The sequence below is a fragment of the Osmerus eperlanus genome, chromosome 4 (assembly GCF_963692335.1).
Source record: "Osmerus eperlanus chromosome 4, fOsmEpe2.1, whole genome shotgun sequence".
NCBI classification, from domain to species: domain Eukaryota; kingdom Metazoa; phylum Chordata; class Actinopteri; order Osmeriformes; family Osmeridae; genus Osmerus; species Osmerus eperlanus.
This window is the reverse complement of record NC_085021.1, coordinates 12,214,589-12,232,158: the sequence shown is the minus strand read 5'-3', so window position 1 is coordinate 12,232,158 and position 17,570 is coordinate 12,214,589. Positions and strand designations below refer to the sequence as shown.

At 45.4% G+C, this 17,570-nt stretch overlaps 1 protein-coding gene across 5 annotated transcripts in view; it reads left to right on the top strand.

The window, feature by feature from the left end:
• Positions 1 to 17,570, top strand: part of tmcc1a (transmembrane and coiled-coil domain family 1a) — a 35,292-nt gene that overhangs the window by 12,515 nt on the left and 5,207 nt on the right. For 3 of the 5 annotated variants that reach the window (XM_062459104.1, XM_062459105.1, XM_062459108.1), the window contains 2 exons: positions 15,433 to 15,690; positions 15,930 to 16,621. In XM_062459104.1, coding sequence (XP_062315088.1) covers positions 15,433 to 15,690; positions 15,930 to 16,621 — 950 coding nt within the window. Of the gene's footprint in view, positions 1 to 9,185; positions 9,860 to 14,071; positions 14,230 to 15,432; positions 15,691 to 15,929; positions 16,622 to 17,570 lie in introns of those variants that run through there. The other 2 variants (XM_062459107.1, XM_062459106.1) reach the window with 2 other exon arrangements.

Genomic DNA, 17,570 nt, shown 5'->3' with positions numbered 1-17,570 from the left:
TGTGTCTCCAGCTGATTAATTGATTGATGGATCTCTCTCCGGTCATCTGTAGTTCTGAGTGTATGCGTGTGTGTTTATGTATGTGTGTGTGTGTACAGTATGTGTTGTATTGTGAGTATGCTAGCATACACTCACACAAGTGCACACACAAACCGTTTCCTCCCTGTTTACTAGAATTCTAGAAAGGTTAGATGGAGAGATCTGGTCTGGTCGTATAAGGTAGGGAAAGAGGAGATGTGGTGTGGGAGATGGAGGGAGGGAGAGCTGGAGGGCACGGCATATTTTACAAGGTTTGTCAAGATCAAGGACTTAAAGGGTTGTTTGGGTACGTGGCTTAGAGAGGGCTGGGCATTAGGGGGGTATGTGGTATTGAATTGAGATGAAACAGCAGAGAAGCCTAGAGGCAAAATCTGTGTGTGTGAGTGTGGTGTGAGTCTGTGCATGTGTGAGTGTCTGTGCATGTGCATGCGCACGCTTGTGGAGGACAGATACTCCTCCAGGGCATGTTTCTAAATGTCTGCTCACCTTGTCCCTCAGAGAGAGGATATTGGAAGAGGGGGTGGAAGGATAAGTCCCCCCCAATTCCTGCCTCCTCCCTCCCCCCAAGCCTTCTCCACCTGGCCACCTGGCCCTCTCCTCTCCCCAGCACACAGAAGGCACCCAGCAGCACCATGTCTCCACAAAGCCATCTGCAGTGAAGCCCAGATCCATAGACCTTGAGAATACCTGGTGCAGTTACAATTCTGCAACCACATCACAGCTTCCAAAGCCCAACGAGGACTGCTCCTGTCAGGGTCACCTGTCCTCTCTGTAGAGGGCCTGCCTGTGAGTGTGGCATGGTCCCCAGGCCTAATCTGGTCCTGTGTGGCACTTAGCTAACTACCGGCCTCATTACTGTATCCCTCTCCTCTCCTGGGTTGTCTTCTATTCTAATGGAGGCTGACAGAGGTCCACTTTTAAAGGTGTGTTCCAACTACAGTATTATATTTTTATTGTATTACTGTGTTGTTACTCGTTAAGCTAGAAACCATTCCGACCGGTCAAACAACTGCCGATAGTGTTTACTTTCAATAAAATTTATGACAAGACTGATTGTGTTCCAGTCAAACACAACACACACACACAGCAGACATCAAACAGAGGTGTAATTGAGATTTGACAAGGAGTTCGCCAGTGGGTTGAGGTGTACTGTGTGTTTTTCAATTCATGTGACCCCACCCGGGAAGTGATGTCATCCATCGCTTGACTAAAGCTGCTTTGTGTGTATGTGTCAGAGCTAGGGTTTGTATGACTATGTGGGTGTTTGTGTGTTTTATGCATCTGTGTGTGTGCATGTGTACTATAATTTGTGTATAGTATCAGGAATTAGTGAAACAGTTCCTTGTCAAAAAATTGTTTTCACTATTGTGTTAAAACAATCATTACTGAAAAGGTACTGTAAATAGAAGTGTTCATGTTGTGGTTTGTGGTTGGTAGAGACTACCTCTTCACTACTTCGCTCATGACTCCCTGGTTGGCCTCCCTTTGCACAACTCTTTCTCTTTTTCATCTCAGTTTCTACCCCCCTGCTCCCTGCTCTTTCCTCACTGACATTTTCTCTCCAGCATTCCCTTTATTCCACTATCTTCCTTTTCTTCTCTCTCAAATAAATGGTCCTCCCGCTTTCTGTCTCCCCTGGAGTGCTCTACAACTCTTCTGCTGAAAGTGTCAATATTTTCTCGCCTGCTTTTCACCCGTAGGCTGTAATGCTACTGAATGGGCAGCGAATGTGTCTGCGTGTGTGTTTGTGCACGTGTGGTTGTGTGTGCGTTGTGACCTTGGGTATTTTTGCTACTGAGACTGCATAGAATGATTACAGTTTGTCTTCTCAATGTTGTTCCTTAATTTACTTTCCTCTCATGGTCTGTGTGTGTGTGCGTGTTAGTGTGTCATTGTGAAATTTTTGCGGAAAACTAGCAGTATTATGTGTGTATAGTTTTGTGTTTAATCTAGATAGCCATGTTTGCTTACAGTATGATTTTTCTTTGTTCTGTGTGTATTGATGTTTGTGTTATTGATTAGGGAAGCAAACTCTGCTATCAACGGTAGCTTAAACGCTCTTCCGTGTCTTCCTCCTTCGGCTTTCTGTGTCAGGGACAGAGGCTGCCCGAGGATTCTCCCCCAGTGTGTGTGTGTGTGTGTGTTGCAGGACCTAGCTCTGTAATTAGACAGGGTAATTTCCTTTCTAACAAGAAGCTACATCTGTTACCATGCTTGTACGCACTCTCTCTCTCTCACACACTCTTTTGCTCTCTCTATCTTTCTCTGACTGGCCTACCTAAAACCCAGTGTATTTACGTCACATCTCTCTTTCTCTCTAACCAGCGCTGCCACAGTGGAGCTGATTGTCTGTCTCCATAGTAACAGGGGGTGGTCAAAGAGGGCAGAGGGTGGGTGCTTAAGGCTCACAGGTGCCCGTCTCTAACGTCATAGTAACCACGTCAGTCTGACTAGATGGAAAATAATCCTAGAGAGAGAGGAATTGACAGATACCGAGACCGAAACAGAGAGAGGAGAGTGACTGAGAAAGAAAGAGAGAAAGAAAACAGACATAGGCAGGGTGTCTTTAATCTAGAGAGCTAACCTGGTGTGTTCCCGGGCTCATGACAGTCGCACTCTCACACCGTGCTGTAAGAAAGACAAACGTAGGTTTCCTGTTTCCTGTGCTCGAGGTTGAGATGAGCACGACACAGTGATGTCTTGCTGCTTGAGTGTTAGGGTGTAGTGTAAGTATGTTTTGCTGTTCACGTGGATTCATATCATATTGATATCACAAGAGATAACAGACATGCTGAAGTGCATAAATGCAAATATCTTCTCAGGATGCGCTGAGTGTCCATAAACAGCATTATATAAAGAGTACTGTTCCCCCCTTCTATCTGCCCTTGTACTGAATGCTAAACACATACTGTACACTCACACTTTAAAGCACACTGTTGACATGAATTGCATGTAAAACAGTTTTGGCAAATAGTAATAGGAGCTTGAGTTTGTAGCCGAGTAGGTTATCAATAAGGCTAATTATAGACAGAAGATCACTTTGGTTAACAGAAGGAAGCTATTGGGTTACAGATAAATCAATGGAGTTGGTCTTGTCTTGTGCCCCTTTTTACTACAGATATTTCCTTAAAGATGAGGGCAGTCTTTTTTATTTGCTTTTGAAGTTGTAACCTTTGTATGCTGCAACCTGCAAAAGTATGTGTACGTTTTATTAATTTGTGTAGTGTGCGTGGATGCGGGCATTCCCTTTGAAGTGTTACCCCAGACAGTTTAATTAGGTTGCTGAATATTCATCAGTAATTATACATACAGGCCAACGCCCTTTGCCAGGGCAGTACAATGTTAGTATGCAAACAACTCTGTGTGCACAACAGACTTTACTCTGCAAACTGTGAGCACATAAATGTCATGTGCACTCACTGTCTCCCTCTTGTCTTATCTCTTTATCCCTCTCATTTGATCTCTTTTGGTCACTATCTCTTGAGAGTAGACAGGGTAGAGGGGTAGTAAATGTCGGAGATGATTCACAGGTAGAGATCTAAATCAGAAAGGAGGAGTTGCGAGAGAGAAGTCATGGGTGGAGGTGAGCAGAAGAGAGGAGTGTGTCTGAGAGCTGTGGGAGGTGCAGAAAGGGACATCAACTGTGACCCAGTATTCCAGCTTCCTCACTGTTCTAATCTGGGGAAGGAGGCTGCTGCTCTCACTGCACAGCTATTAATAGTCCTCAAGCAGTGCAGGCCAGGTTCCCTTTTTGAAGGGCAAATGTGTTGAATGCATGTTTTACGTGTGTGCGTTGGTGGGGGGGGGGGGGGGGGGGGGAGGGGGTGCATGTGCAGGGGGGGGGGGGGTGCATGTGCAGTATTTTAGTTATCTGAGTCATTATGGGTCATATTCTTTGTGAGGTTAGGTTCTTGACCCAAAGCTGGTCCTGTATAAGTAATAGTGGGATATGGGTGTGTATGTGCAGTACTGTATGTGTAAGTGGGGGTGGGAATGGGTGGGTGTGGGTGAGGATGTGGGTGTGGGTGTGGATGTGTCTTGCATTTTTATTTGTTAATGTCTGTTAGGGCTCTGTCAGCCGTTGCAGGATTTCCACATTTTAGAGCTGTGAGGATGTTCTGGTCAACCTTGACCCACATGTCTGCTGCCCTAGCACTGCTCACTGGTAAACTGTTTTGACAAGTCAAGTAGACTGTAATAGGTCAAAAGATGGTTGACATATTAAAGGATTTACGTAGATATATCAACTTTTTGGTGTGTGAACGAGGACTAGAAAACATGCCGAGGTGGTGGTCTGCTGATCTCTCAGTCCCTGCCACTCCCTTTGATGGGACGTGTGTGTGCGAGTGTGTGTGTGTGTGTTGAATGATGAATAATAGATAAGACTATAGATCGCTGAGCTCTGCTCTGCTCCACTGACCCAGTTAACACACAGGAGAACATGTTTTCCTTCAAAATAAAACCCACCAATGACCCATGTTTTTACCCTGTGCTCACTCTGTGCCCTCCAATCAGAAAGCCTGATGTGGCCAGCTGTCTTCTGTACCTCCAATCAAAGGACAGCAGAAACAGCAGGGCTAAAGTCTCTATGAGGTGATGAAGGGGTGTCTGGGGGTCTCTAACTGCGCAGCACAATAACGCCAGTACAGTAGCAGCTCATGTTTCACACTGGTCTCATAGTTAAATACGCTAGTCTCATAATGACTGCTGTCCTCATGGTCACTATCTTTTCTATCATTCTGTTCTTTTGTTATCTCACAGGAATACCTGACATTGTCTTCACTGCGGTTCAGATTACAGCTCTTCCCTCATTCAATCTTTCCATTTCTTATCACTTATCTCTGATCTATTATCCTACCTTGCCCTCGATTTCCCTTTACTGTTCTTTGGACGTAACGTCCTTCTGCAGGGTTAAAGCTACACAGCAGATTAGGGTTGTGTGTGAAATTTGTCACTGAAGGGGTAGTTATGACGAAAGAATGTAATAAAGAGAAGGGATGTTGACAGGAAATAGTGCAGGAAATGGCTTTGTCAGGGACACAAACCTTGCAACTCATAACAAAGGAATTTTAGAATAGGGTCCTTGGGATGGAGGTCCTGTAGCTGGGGAAGGTTTTTCCCTTCTTTCTCTCTCTCTCTCTCTCTCTCTCTCTCTCTCTCTCTCTCTCTCTCTCTCTCTCTCTCTCTCTCTCTCTCTCTCTCTCTCTCTCTCTCTCTCTCTCTCTCTCTCTCTCTCTCTCTCTCTCTCTCTCTCTCTCTCTGTCTCTCTCTGTCTCCCTCTCTCTCTCTCTCCCTCTGTCGCTGTCTCTGTCTCTCTCTCTCCCTCTGTCGCTGTCTCTGTCTCTCTCTCAAAAGTCTTTAGCCTGTCCAACAATTCTTGTTTGGTTAGTAGAGGTTCTAGCACCACCTAGTGGATTATGATGGTTATGGTTAAGCATTATGAGGAGATACTTTTTTCCAAAAAAATTTAAACAGATGTTTATGATTTTATATGTTGTGGGGGTAAAAGCTCAGATATATGTATCCATAAGTTAGAGTGATGTATGTGTTTAATTTACATATTTGTTTTTAGGCGTTCACCATATTTTTTCCATAGCATGTTAGACCAGATAGTAATCATCACTGCTAAAATGACCATTCAATAGTAATAAGCTGCATTTATGGATGGCTGTGGTGTACACATAATCAGTGTTCTCTATGAGCTTAGTATTAAAAAATACTAACAATTATTCTTCACCCTCAAGTGAACCTGTGGATTCTAGTGAACCAAGACAGCATCTTATTCCCCCCTCAGCCACAGCCTTGAAACAGCCTCAGCCTCTCAGGCCCAGCCTCTCAGCCTCAGCCCAGGGCACCTGTCAGGCCTCATGAAGAGGGGGCTTGGGGGTCAGGATTGGACCGGGAGGGGTGCTATAGAGAACCAGATGGGTGTAAGGGAAGTAGATCAAACAAAGTATAGGGGCAAAAGGCCAAGACTAATTGTCCTGCCATCCCTGTCTTCCTGCCCAGTGAATAGGCTGGCAGGGTGTTGAGGCCAGCACACTTCCCATGGTACACATTGTATTGTACAGAACCAGCTATGAATTGTGGGACAGCGGCCCCTGTCTCTGTGTTGCATAAGCAGGATGGGTCGGGTGTAAACAGAGCCGATCCAGCAAACCCAGGCCAGAACCAGACACATACACAAACAAAGAAACAGAAACACACATGCCAAGCAAGGGAACACATGTGAGTACATTGTATGGTGAAGAGTTCACACACAATGGCTTCAGTACCTCAGACATGTGCAGGGACATGTGTACCGTACATGCCAATGTCCCACACTCAGACTCACAGACACCACAACAATCCCCCCCATTTGACCGTAATCTTTTTCAGGATGTGCGTTTTGGACACCGTGGGAGAAGCTAGTGTTTTCTCTCCATATGTCCCTGTGCGTGGTTAGCTGAAGGTGGGAGGTTACCATGGTGGGTCAGAGCTGGAGGATGGCAGGAGTAGAACTCCTCTCTCCATCTCTCTTGTCTTGGTTTGGCGTGCATGCTCGATGTGAACACGTGTGTTCTTTCTCCTGCATGGCTGTGTGTTTCCAATTCAAACCATGGCACTCCCAGTCCCTACAGTCACAATGCGCTCTATTAATAATCTGCCCTGTTGTTTGTGTACATCTCAACGAGGCCATTGATGAGGGATGATTGGGACTGGGAGGCTTGGATGGGGAGGCAGCAGCATGGGCTGTGCTCTACGGGGACGGTTGTGTTCCAGCTCCTCGCCACCCAAACAAACCCTGCTCTTCTGGGTTTATATCTCCCTTCACAACCTCGCCCCATAAGCCATAGTGAGGTGGAGTGGAGGGGCATGGATGTGATGCTACCATCTGTCTCTCCTCATCTTCTACTTTCCGACTCTTTATCCCGACCATCATTGTCTGCCAGGTGTTTTTCTTTTTTGTCTTGGTGGACACCTCCTCCCAACCTTCCTCGGGTGCAGTTTGATGTGTGTCCAAATAGGTCAGAGCCCTGGCGGCTGTGTACATCTCTTACAAACCCATAAGGTGTGACGAGACTCAGGCTAATAAAATGAAACGGCTGAAACGAGAATTATGTTTTGCTGGCTGACCTGTTATAAACACAAGTGCATGCACACACATACACAGAATACAGAACCGGAACCTGTATCTATAAATTAACAACCTAGTAATCTCATACAACCCCATTGGGAGACCGTTCTATTCCAGGGTGCTGTTGGTCAATAGCATACATACTAAGGATACTATAAAGTAACCCTCCACCCCTCAAATACTTCCTCATGGTCGCTAAACAAGCCTGTTTGTGGAATGTTACTAAGGAATGTCTTACGGAGTCACTGAGAAATTCCTGAGTCACTCTAGCTGTGGATAGGTGACCGTGACCTGATGCTGCTACCCTGGGGCCTGTGGCGCTGCCTGGGTACAGAACATTTCCTGTGCGCCGCAGAAAGGTAACACTGACAATGGTTCCTGATTCACCCCTATTTGATAGTTTTTAATGCTATTAATGCATTTGAAAAAAAAAAGATTTAATAATCTTTTTTTATGCCACTACGTAGCTGTTTTCACAAGAATGTGTGTGTCCTTGTGTTATACTGTGCACATGATAATACATCTCTTTGACTTGTGTCCTGGGGCTGGAATGGCGCTGAGCTCATAGAAGCAAAATGTGAGTCTGTGCCAAAAGCACACAGAAACCTGTTTAACTACATCTCTGTCTCTGGCTCCCAGGTGACTGACATCAAATAAGTGAGACAGCCATGTAGTGAGGGTAAGGCCCAGGCCTTTGTCTGATGTAATGTGTGTAATGAGTTTGCATTCCTCCTGATCAGTATTTCAATGTGTGTTGAGGGTGTGTGTTTATGTAGTCTCACGCGTTCTGCCTGTTTTGAAATGAGCGGAAAGCCTATGATGATGAAATGTACTGACAAAATGGATGGTACTGACAGGCTGGATAGTGAGGATTTATGGTAGGGGTGGGCAGCTTGACGATAGCCTCTGTCTGTAGTGGAGGGGGAGGTTAGTCATTATCGTCAGTCATTATGTCCATTTTATTTATTACAGAAACATGTATTACAGTATGACATAGCACACAGACTCTCTCACAGTTCCCTCACAATGACTGAGGCCTGCTCTTATGTAAGCCACCTTTCCCCCAAACTAGCCCCTCTCTCTCAGGGTCCTTACACCCCTCCCTCTAAGTCTTTTCTTAAAGCCTGTATTCATTACCCCTCCCCTCTCTCTCCTCTCCCTCCTTTATTCCCTCCCTCAGCTCAGCTCATTTCTGTACAGAAGCTCTTTGGCAACCCATGTCCTGCTTTACCCCCTCTGTGCCCCGCTTCGCTTCTCCTCCTAATTGGTTGTGAGCAGTCAGTATATAAACACACACATACAGACACACACTCCCCATTACAGTTTTAAACCCACACAGTCTTACATACTTTGGAGTTGCAGTCTTGTTGATCATATGACCATATAATCTGAAAAGGGGTTTATGGTTGAGAGAGAGCAGTTGTTCTCTCGTTAAAACGGACTATTCTATGCCTCCCAAGATACAAATGCATGACATGCTTCTTTTTAGATCAGGTTGAGAACTGTGTGGCTGTTATAAATTAACTATCTGTTATGCAGGGCTGGTTGAATAAGACCATGTTTGTGTCTATATGGGGATGCTTGATGTGTCATGCCTAGGAGCTGTAGATGGTTAGTACAGTGTTACAGTGATTGTCATTGGCTCCCTGGTTTGATTTGATTGGTCAGTCTATGAAGGATGTGATTAGTGACTGGCTAATACATTTACTTCATGGAATCTTATTGGATGAGGCATGTTGTTTGAGGTGATTGGTTTCAGCGTGATGGCTTAAAATCCAGATTGGCTGTGACAATCAAGCTGTCAAAGATAATTGTATTGTAAATTAAGTTTTTACATTATTTCTACAGATAGTTGGCCTCGAAACGACTAGAATAAAAGCTTCCCCTCCCTCCCTCCCCCCCATCCCATCCGGGCACTCACTCCCCCTTTTACCCCCCTCATTCCCTCCCTCTCCCTCCCTCTCTCTCTCTGACAGCTCCTGGTGGGCTCTTTTCTCTTCTCCTCACATCCGTCCTCGGGGTCTCTCTCTTTCTCGCTGGGTGGATTTTACGCCCCGTGGGCTTTGAGAACAGTTAACCCCGCGTTCCTTTTGTGGTCAGCTCCTGGTTGGGTTAACTCTGTCAGCTCTGTCCTTCCCAGTGTGTGTGGAGTTGACCCAGGACTGCGGATCCTCCCGGGAGAGCAGGGTCTGAGGGAGTCGTGTTTGATGAAGCGTGTGTCCTCCATACGCAGGCTTGCCGTTGACTGGACTTTGCCCCGTACAGTGTGTGAGCACTGAAGCATGGGCTGAGAGGAGCTGCCTGTGTTTGTGGGACTGTACGGCTGGTAGCAGCAGCAGAGCAGTCAGATCCCTGGGTGGATTCTGCTCCTCAGTGCTGAGGAAACTGGCTGGTCACTGAGGATACTCTCTTTGAAGCTATCTCTCTAAGCCCTGAACTTTTTTTTTTTCATTGGGTCCTTCAGGGCTTTGTTTATTTGGACTGTGGTGGACCCTTTGTTAAGTAGACTTTTTGTTGAATGGACTTTGTGTAAAGCAGACAAGGAGTGTGTCCAGTGTGATGAGTGGGCTGGCTCAGAGCCCTCCTCCCTGACAGACAAGCCTCTCCTGAGGCTGAGAGAAGCCCACATATGAGCCCCCCATCATGGAGGTCATCTTACACCTGGTAACTGCTGACTCCTCTCCACCTCCCACCCCCACCACCGTGAGTCTCCACCTGGATGTACACAGTATGTGTGTGTGTATGTTTGTGTGTGGGGAGGACTATTGTCTCACAGAAGTGGTGTTATGTGCAGAGGTATTTTGATATGTACGATTACTTTATTGTTTGTCATTGTATTCATGCATTGTGTACTGTATGCATCTCCTCTACAAGTCTCCTCTATGAGTCTGCTATCTCTAAGTGTTTATCTGTCAGATAGTATGTATGTGTGGATGAGGATGGTTTGGGCCAGATAATTAAATAGTTATTTTGCCACCATAGAAAGGATTCTATAACCTTGAAAGCTGTGAATTGAGGTGGAAGACCAATGTAGGATTGAGAGGCTTGGAAGGACTCGGTTTGATGTCATGGGGACAGAACGCTTTGGTGGTGAAGAGCCTGTGTGTTTATAGGGTCTATAGCTGTTGGTGTAGGTTTTTTTCAAGCTTGGAAGAGGACACAACAGGCTTTTCTCAGACCCCCTGAAATCCTCCACACAACAACAGTTAGATACTGGCGAGCTTGGACAGAGTTTGTCTGTGTGTGTCTGTGTGTATGTGCATGATTTTTGTGTGTAAGTCTGTGTGTGTTTGTGTTATGAAGTAAATCAGCTTGTGACAGCGTCACACAGAGTTATGTAATTGTCCATAGCTGTTGAATGGGCTCATTGTTGCCAGATTGGATCCCCTTCAAGACACAAAGAAGCGGGTTTCATTAAAAACTGCTCTTTTGTCTCAATATCAGAGCTGCTTAATTTGGCAGAGCTGGATGGGAACTATGGCCACAAGGAAAGAGAGGACAGAGAAAAGTTGAGGAGAGGAGAGAGATAGTACATGTTTCACCTAAACATTAACATGACTGAATGTGCATTCCCTCAAAGTGGCATAGCCAGGGGAATGAGGAAATGTTTGGCTGGGCAGTGTGATCACACATCTATCATCATGACTCTTATGACAGCCTCTTAGTAATAACAGCCTAACTCAGAGGCCTTGTAGAAGTGCTAACCCTTTGCTGACATTGTTGAGTTTTGATTCTCATACTGTACCAACACTTTTAGAAATAGGGGACCTCTCACCATTATGTCAGTCATAACTGTCCTGTGTAGGGGGAGTATTTTTACTGTACACACTGAGTTGAACTACAGAAACAAGGGTCATTTTGACTCTGCAAGGTTTACTTACTGACTTAATGGTGTCCATTGGCATAATGTTCATTTCCTACACCATCGTTGACAGGCAGACATGTTAATACTATGAACCAGTAGACTGTGGAGGAGGGAGTCTCTCTGTGAAGAGAGTGGGGTATCCTGTTACAGTTGTCCTGTCTTTCCATGGCTTGGACAGATACCTCTGAGATTACCTCCCACCCCCACTCAACTAAACCTGAACCTCCCAACAGGCGCTGCCTGTTGGTCTGGTCTGGGGGTGGGTCGTGACACCTTTTGATCTAGACAAAGCTGTTGAGCAGGTCTGACTTACCCAAGTTTGATCAGAAGCCTGGGAAAGACCCTTCCAAGACTGCACATACCGACACACAAACTAACATGCACACATACACACAGTTAGACATGTTGATACAGTATTATATCAAATTGATTCCTCAATCATCTACATCATCTGCTCTTTCATTCTCCCTGCTCTCTTGCATCTGTTGAAGTCTGTTTTGTGGCTGTGAGTTCATGTCCAGTTTAAAGATGTTCAGTTAGAAAATGAACTGTCTGAGGTGTTTGGTCCTCATTATCTACAGCAACATAATATCCAGTCAGAGTCTTACAGTAATCTAAATCTGATCTATAAAGTACATTTCCTTTATGCTTTTGTTAGTTGCAGAGCTAGATTCCATACTGGTACTGATTGGTTTAGCTCAAAGGTACTTGCATGCAAGAGTACACAAAATCTCTTAAAACATTTAATCTGATGTTGTGTTTCTATGTTTATCCAGGGGTATAAGGTTTAGATTCAGCAAGCTTACATTATGTGACTGCCTATGGTTGTTTTAGAGTCAACATAATTAAAGCCTCACATGGATTTGAGCTAGGGTGTACGTATATACGTAAAGTGTACCGTAACATTGTAAACATTTGTGGTCTGAAACTCTCTCTATATTGTAGTTTGCATGTCACAGTCTTCCGCCACGGTTGGGTATCAGCCCCTGTGAGCAGTTGTGTGTGTTAGAAAGATAGAGGTGAAGAGAGAGGAGGTAACTGTGTGTTTTGCCTTGGTAGGCATCGTTCTTCTCATTAAAAGCTGAGAGCCTGAGAGGTGTTCCTGTGTTCTCTTTTTGAGTTGAGTCCATCTCACGGTGTCACGTGCTGTACAGTGGTACAGTGATCCTTCAGAATCACGTTGAGCTCTTGGAATCCTGCTCTCTGTTCTCCGAACCTCCCCTGATCTAATCTCACGTTACATCTTCCCAGAAGTGTTGGAGGAGAGGAGGTGACTCATTCATCAGTTTGGTGGACAGGTATCTGTATCGGTTCAGCTAGACAGGACACAACCTGTGCAGGGCTGGCCTGCGATTCTACTCCCAATGCTGTGTTTCAAATACCTATTCAGTATTATCCAGGCCCCTGCACTTAAGGACAAGATCTCTAAAGGTGATCTGGACTATAGACCTAGAATCATATTTTTGAACTTCACTCTTCAGATAAATGCCTGGTCTTTGACCCTGACGTCTGTGTCTATTACAGCTGATCACTGAATGATTAACCGCATTCATGCAGCACTGGTTACCCTGGTGATGATGAGTTGTGCTACAGGTTATCTTGTGCTGTCGACTTGATTGTTGAAGTGGATTATTGGTGCAAGCGCAGACTTTCCTTATCAGAAGGAAACCCTCATCAAAGCATTGCGAAGCAGGGCACTGTAGTTCAAAACAATAGGGATTGGCACATTTAATCTTTTTGTGCTTTCCTTTGTTGATGCTTTAACACCATAAGAAGCTATGTGATTATGACACTATATCCGAGGCTACAGGTAGTTATGCCATATTGAGCCTATTCATTTGGTTACCCTTATGTTATCAGATAGTCAGACAGCACTGCTTATGACATCAGAGTGTTGATGTACAGTAGAAGGGCCAATGAGTGGATCTACATGTTCAGGTTCCATTTAACACTGTTAGGCTATCAAACTAAATTGACTGTCCTTACTATAGGCCTAGCCTGCGTAGACTGTAGATATTACCCATGGCCGTCAGACCATACATCATTGAAAGACATAAATGCTAAACAGGTGACCTCACTGTCATATTTTAGGACTACATTTGAGAACAGGTTTTTACTGGATGCCAGCCTACTCGCATTTCCCGCTTGTAATGCTCACGCCATTCGCATTGCTTTCTCTTCTTGTTCACTGATTCATTCCTTTGTCAGCCGTCAACGCGACTTCTCGTCAGAGGGGATTTTTCAATCATTTTACACCTGTTGATTTTTGTCCATGGTGGTTTAGTCATCATGGCCTGCATAATCATAATTTGTTTTCAGTACATTTCATGGTTTTATTAGCCTATTAGAAATAATGTGATTAGATCATATGTCAGGAGACTATTCCTGCTTATTGGCTATCAGAATTTAACTATCAACATTATCCCTGCACTGTCGTTTCTAAAATGTAGTGCACACAGTGACATCTTAGGCTAAAGTAGACTTACTTTAAAATCCCTGGCTTTGTGCTTTGTGTGTGCTTGGGTGAGTGTGTGTGATTGTGTTTAGGAGGGTTGGCAGGTTATTGGACTGCTTTATCTTAACCTGCAGGCCCCCCTCTTCGTTGTTGACTGGCACTGGGGGATTTGACCCAAAGTCACACAGCCAGCATGACCTATAATTGTTTTGCTCTAGAGAGTTCTAGTTTCTCCTCACTCAAGCTCTTATCGCGACTATTGTTTTCACAATGGACAGATAAGGAAACACAGATTTTGATCTTTTTATATAAATAGTCATATCTCTGTGACTTATTACCATAAATAGACTTAAATATCAAGGGCAAATGTTTTGGAGCTATGTGAGTTCACAGATGTACAGTTGCGACATTTCTCTGTTCTGTTTTTGTGATTCAGTTTTGAGTCCCTTTTGCACTTGCTCGAGGCGTGGTTGCAAACTCAGGCCATGATGTCATTCTTGTCTTGCAGTGGGAGGAGAGTGGGAGGAGAGTGGGAGGAACTAGGGAGGAGAGTCTACCAGAAGCGCATAGGCAGTTTCAGGTGAAAAGCGTCAACTTTCACAAGTCAAGTTTGTTGGGCGAGCGAATGTGATGAAGCCTTGGCGGGACATAGGCTACTTGGATGTCTAAATCTTGGGACCAATGAAAATACAAATTAATCCGCTTTTAGGGAAAATGCATTGGGAACAAGTCCTGCGTTTGAAGAATAGCAAGGTGGGAGATAGTCAGTTAAAATATCAACTTCGAGCTTATTATTTTCATGTTGTTGATAAAAGTCCATTGTATGAGTTAAAGTTGCTTGACTTTAATTTAGTATTGTCAAATGTAAATCGCATTTGCGGTGGGATTGTGATTAAACTATTACAGCGGCGCTTGTCATCGATTAGTCATCACTTCCTCGCGCACGAGTGACATTCCTGCAACAGTGCGAACGACTTCAGTTTTATGAATGAATAGCTGGTTACGTTACCGTTATGTGGTTATAGCCGAATATTTCTTTTAATGTTTGTTTAAATGTATTACCAGTCTTGACAGTCTAAACAGTCTTGACAGTCTGTAAACCGTCTAACAGACGGCATGAAAGAATACCCAATGGGGCTACTTTACACATCTGACAGAATACAGAAGGAACTTGCATAACTTATAATATTTAATATTTTGATGTATGATCATGTCAGGTCACCTCATTTGTTTTCTCTTTTGATTTAAACGTGCCTGATTTAAACGTGCCTAATCAATGCTTTAATCTAACCCTAGCTCTACTCAAAAGTCTAGGTAAAACTACATTCCTAAAGCAACTTCTTGGTTTTACTTAGAGTGATAAGGCCAACGATATGGACAAAATAAATCAATGTCTGGTAAAGAAACAGTCATCTGGGCTACACAGGCAGGTTGTTATAATCCTCACAAATCCAACATGCTGTCAACCATGCCCCACATTGTAGTCGACACACTTTATTAATCAGGTCTGACTTATTATCCCCCTTCATTAATTAACCTGGTGAAGAGGTGTTCCCATGTTAAAAATAACCACTATCTAGGTTAGTGTATGACCAGTTAAGGACTAGGTTGGACATTCTGAACATATAAAACAAAAGACATTTACAGACTTCTGTTTCTATGTCCTCTTACTCTTTTCTGAGCCAGGCTGTTTCTTATATTGTGATCATGCATCATACGTCATCGGAGCTGACCGCTAGTGGCTCCCTCACCTAATGCAGGGGTTCTTTCTAGCAGCTAAATGCAGCATTGAGGGGAATCTCCACCCAGACTGATACATCAGCACAATTCCAGAAAAGAGTTTCCTCAATATGAAACTTAGACTTATATCCTCCTTCCCTTCTCTTTACTCTCTCCAACCCTTCTCTCCACACTCTGTATAACCCCCCCCCCACCCCATATCTAATCCCTTTCTAGATCGACCGGTTGGAGGTGAGTGGGTTGCCTCAGACCCCTCTGTCCGTGTCGTGTGGGGCTGACGGCTCATTCTCCGGGGCTGACGATGGCACCCCTGACCCCCAGCGCACCAAGCAGGCCATCGCCCAGCTGCAGCAGAAGATCCTCAAGCTCACGGAGCAGATCAAGATCGAGCAGACTGCCAGGGATGACAACGTGGCCGAGTACCTCAAACTGGCAAACAATGCAGACAAGCAGCAGAGTGCCCGCATTAAACAGGTCAGAGAGCATACTTAACTCCAAATAGACTCCTTAGTCCGTAATTCCCTTAACATCCTTATCTTGACATGTTTCTTCTTGTTAATGAGTTCAGGCTGTAGAAAGAAAGGTTGAACAAAATAGCCTTCCCTACACACTGATAGACTGGCTGTGATGTTCTACATGTTATATTAACACCTAGCCTGCTCTGTCCATCTACTCAGTGCAGAACTGTAACCCGCTGACTTTGAACCTGCCAGGTGTTTGAGAAGAAGAACCAGAAGTCGGCCCAGACCATCCAGCAGCTGCAGAGGAAGCTGGAGCACTACCACCGCAAGCTGCGCGAGGTGGAGCACAACGGCATCCCTCGGCAGCCCAAGGATGTGCTCCGGGACATGCAGCAGGGGCTGAAGGACGTGGGGGCCAAGGTGACGGGCTTCAGTGAGGGGGTGGTGGACAGCGTGAAGGGGGGTCTCTCCAGCTTCTCTCAGGCCACGCACTCGGCCGCCGGGGCGGTGGTGTCCAAACCCCGCGAGATCGCTTCGCTCATCCGCAACAGGTTCGGCAGCGCCGACAACCTCCCCTCCCTCAAGGACTCCCTGGACGACCCTTCGGGGGAGGACGGGGTGACGGGCGGTGGCGGGCGCTCGTTGGGCAGCGCGGGACACCATTTCCAGTCCAGCCCCAAGTACGGCAGCGAGGACGACTGCTCCAGTGCCACGTCAGGCTCAGCAGGGGCCAACAGCACCACGGGAGCCCCGGGGGGACCCCCCAGCTCCAAGGGCAACACCCTGGAGAGGAGCCAGAGCTCAGGCATGGACATGCTGCTGCAGGAGGTGCAGGATCTGAGGGAGGGCCAGACGCGCCTGGAGGAGAGTCTGGATGGCCTGAAGAACCACTACCAGAGGGACTACACTGTCATCATGCAGGCCCTGCAGGAAGAACGCTTCAGGTACTCACAGCTCACCCTGGTCTATAGTGACATGCAGTGGCCTACAAATACATTCAATTCAATTTTGAGAAGGAGATTCCACTCCATCACATTGTCATGTATGCTGCAACAATCGAACTGCCTTAGACATTGGCCAAGGGGAACTTTGGCCAGGGAAAGGTCCTTGGTGTAAAGGAATCAGGAAGAGCAATTTAGATCCTCCTTCCTGAATGGCGATGGGCCTATATTAGGGCATACCAGGCTCAAAGTGACTCCGGCTCCTGGGTTGAAGAGCACTTTATCAACATAATGATTACAGCACTGTAGTCATTATGTATTTGGTCAGGCATAATTATTAATTTGGCTTTCTTCTATTACTACGACAATAATGAATGACATGGGAGCTGTAGATGGTGTGTAGAAGAACACTAGTTGAGGTGGATAATTAATGAAATATTTCCTCCATGACAAGAGACAGAATATAAGTTAGTCAGACAGACAGACCTATGTGGAGAACAGGTGCCCATGTGTTGTTCCAGGCCCAGCTTCATGCTTCTGGTTTTACACACAGAGACGTCTTTCCTATGGGTTTGTTTTTGTTGTTGTCTGCATGTGTGTGGTGAAGTGTGTTAGCTTCTCAGCCTGAAAATAAACCACCAGGGTTATCCAGGAATATGTCACAGGCAGTGAGAGAGAAGAGAGAGGGGAGGGGCAGAAGTAGAAGAGAGAGAAAGCGGTTTAGTGACGAAGGGGAACATTTTTCTTCCTAAAATGTCAGTCTGGGGCAGGGGACTGTGTTTGTCTAGCAGGCTAAAAATAAAGAGGAGCAGAATGTCCACTGTACCGAGCTTATTCAAGCATGTTGTACATCATAAATGAGCGCACACTTTTATTTTTATTTACAGTGCTGTCTGAAAGCGTGTTCAGAGTTTCACCCTCATGATCTGTTCAAATTAGGTGATCCGTGTTG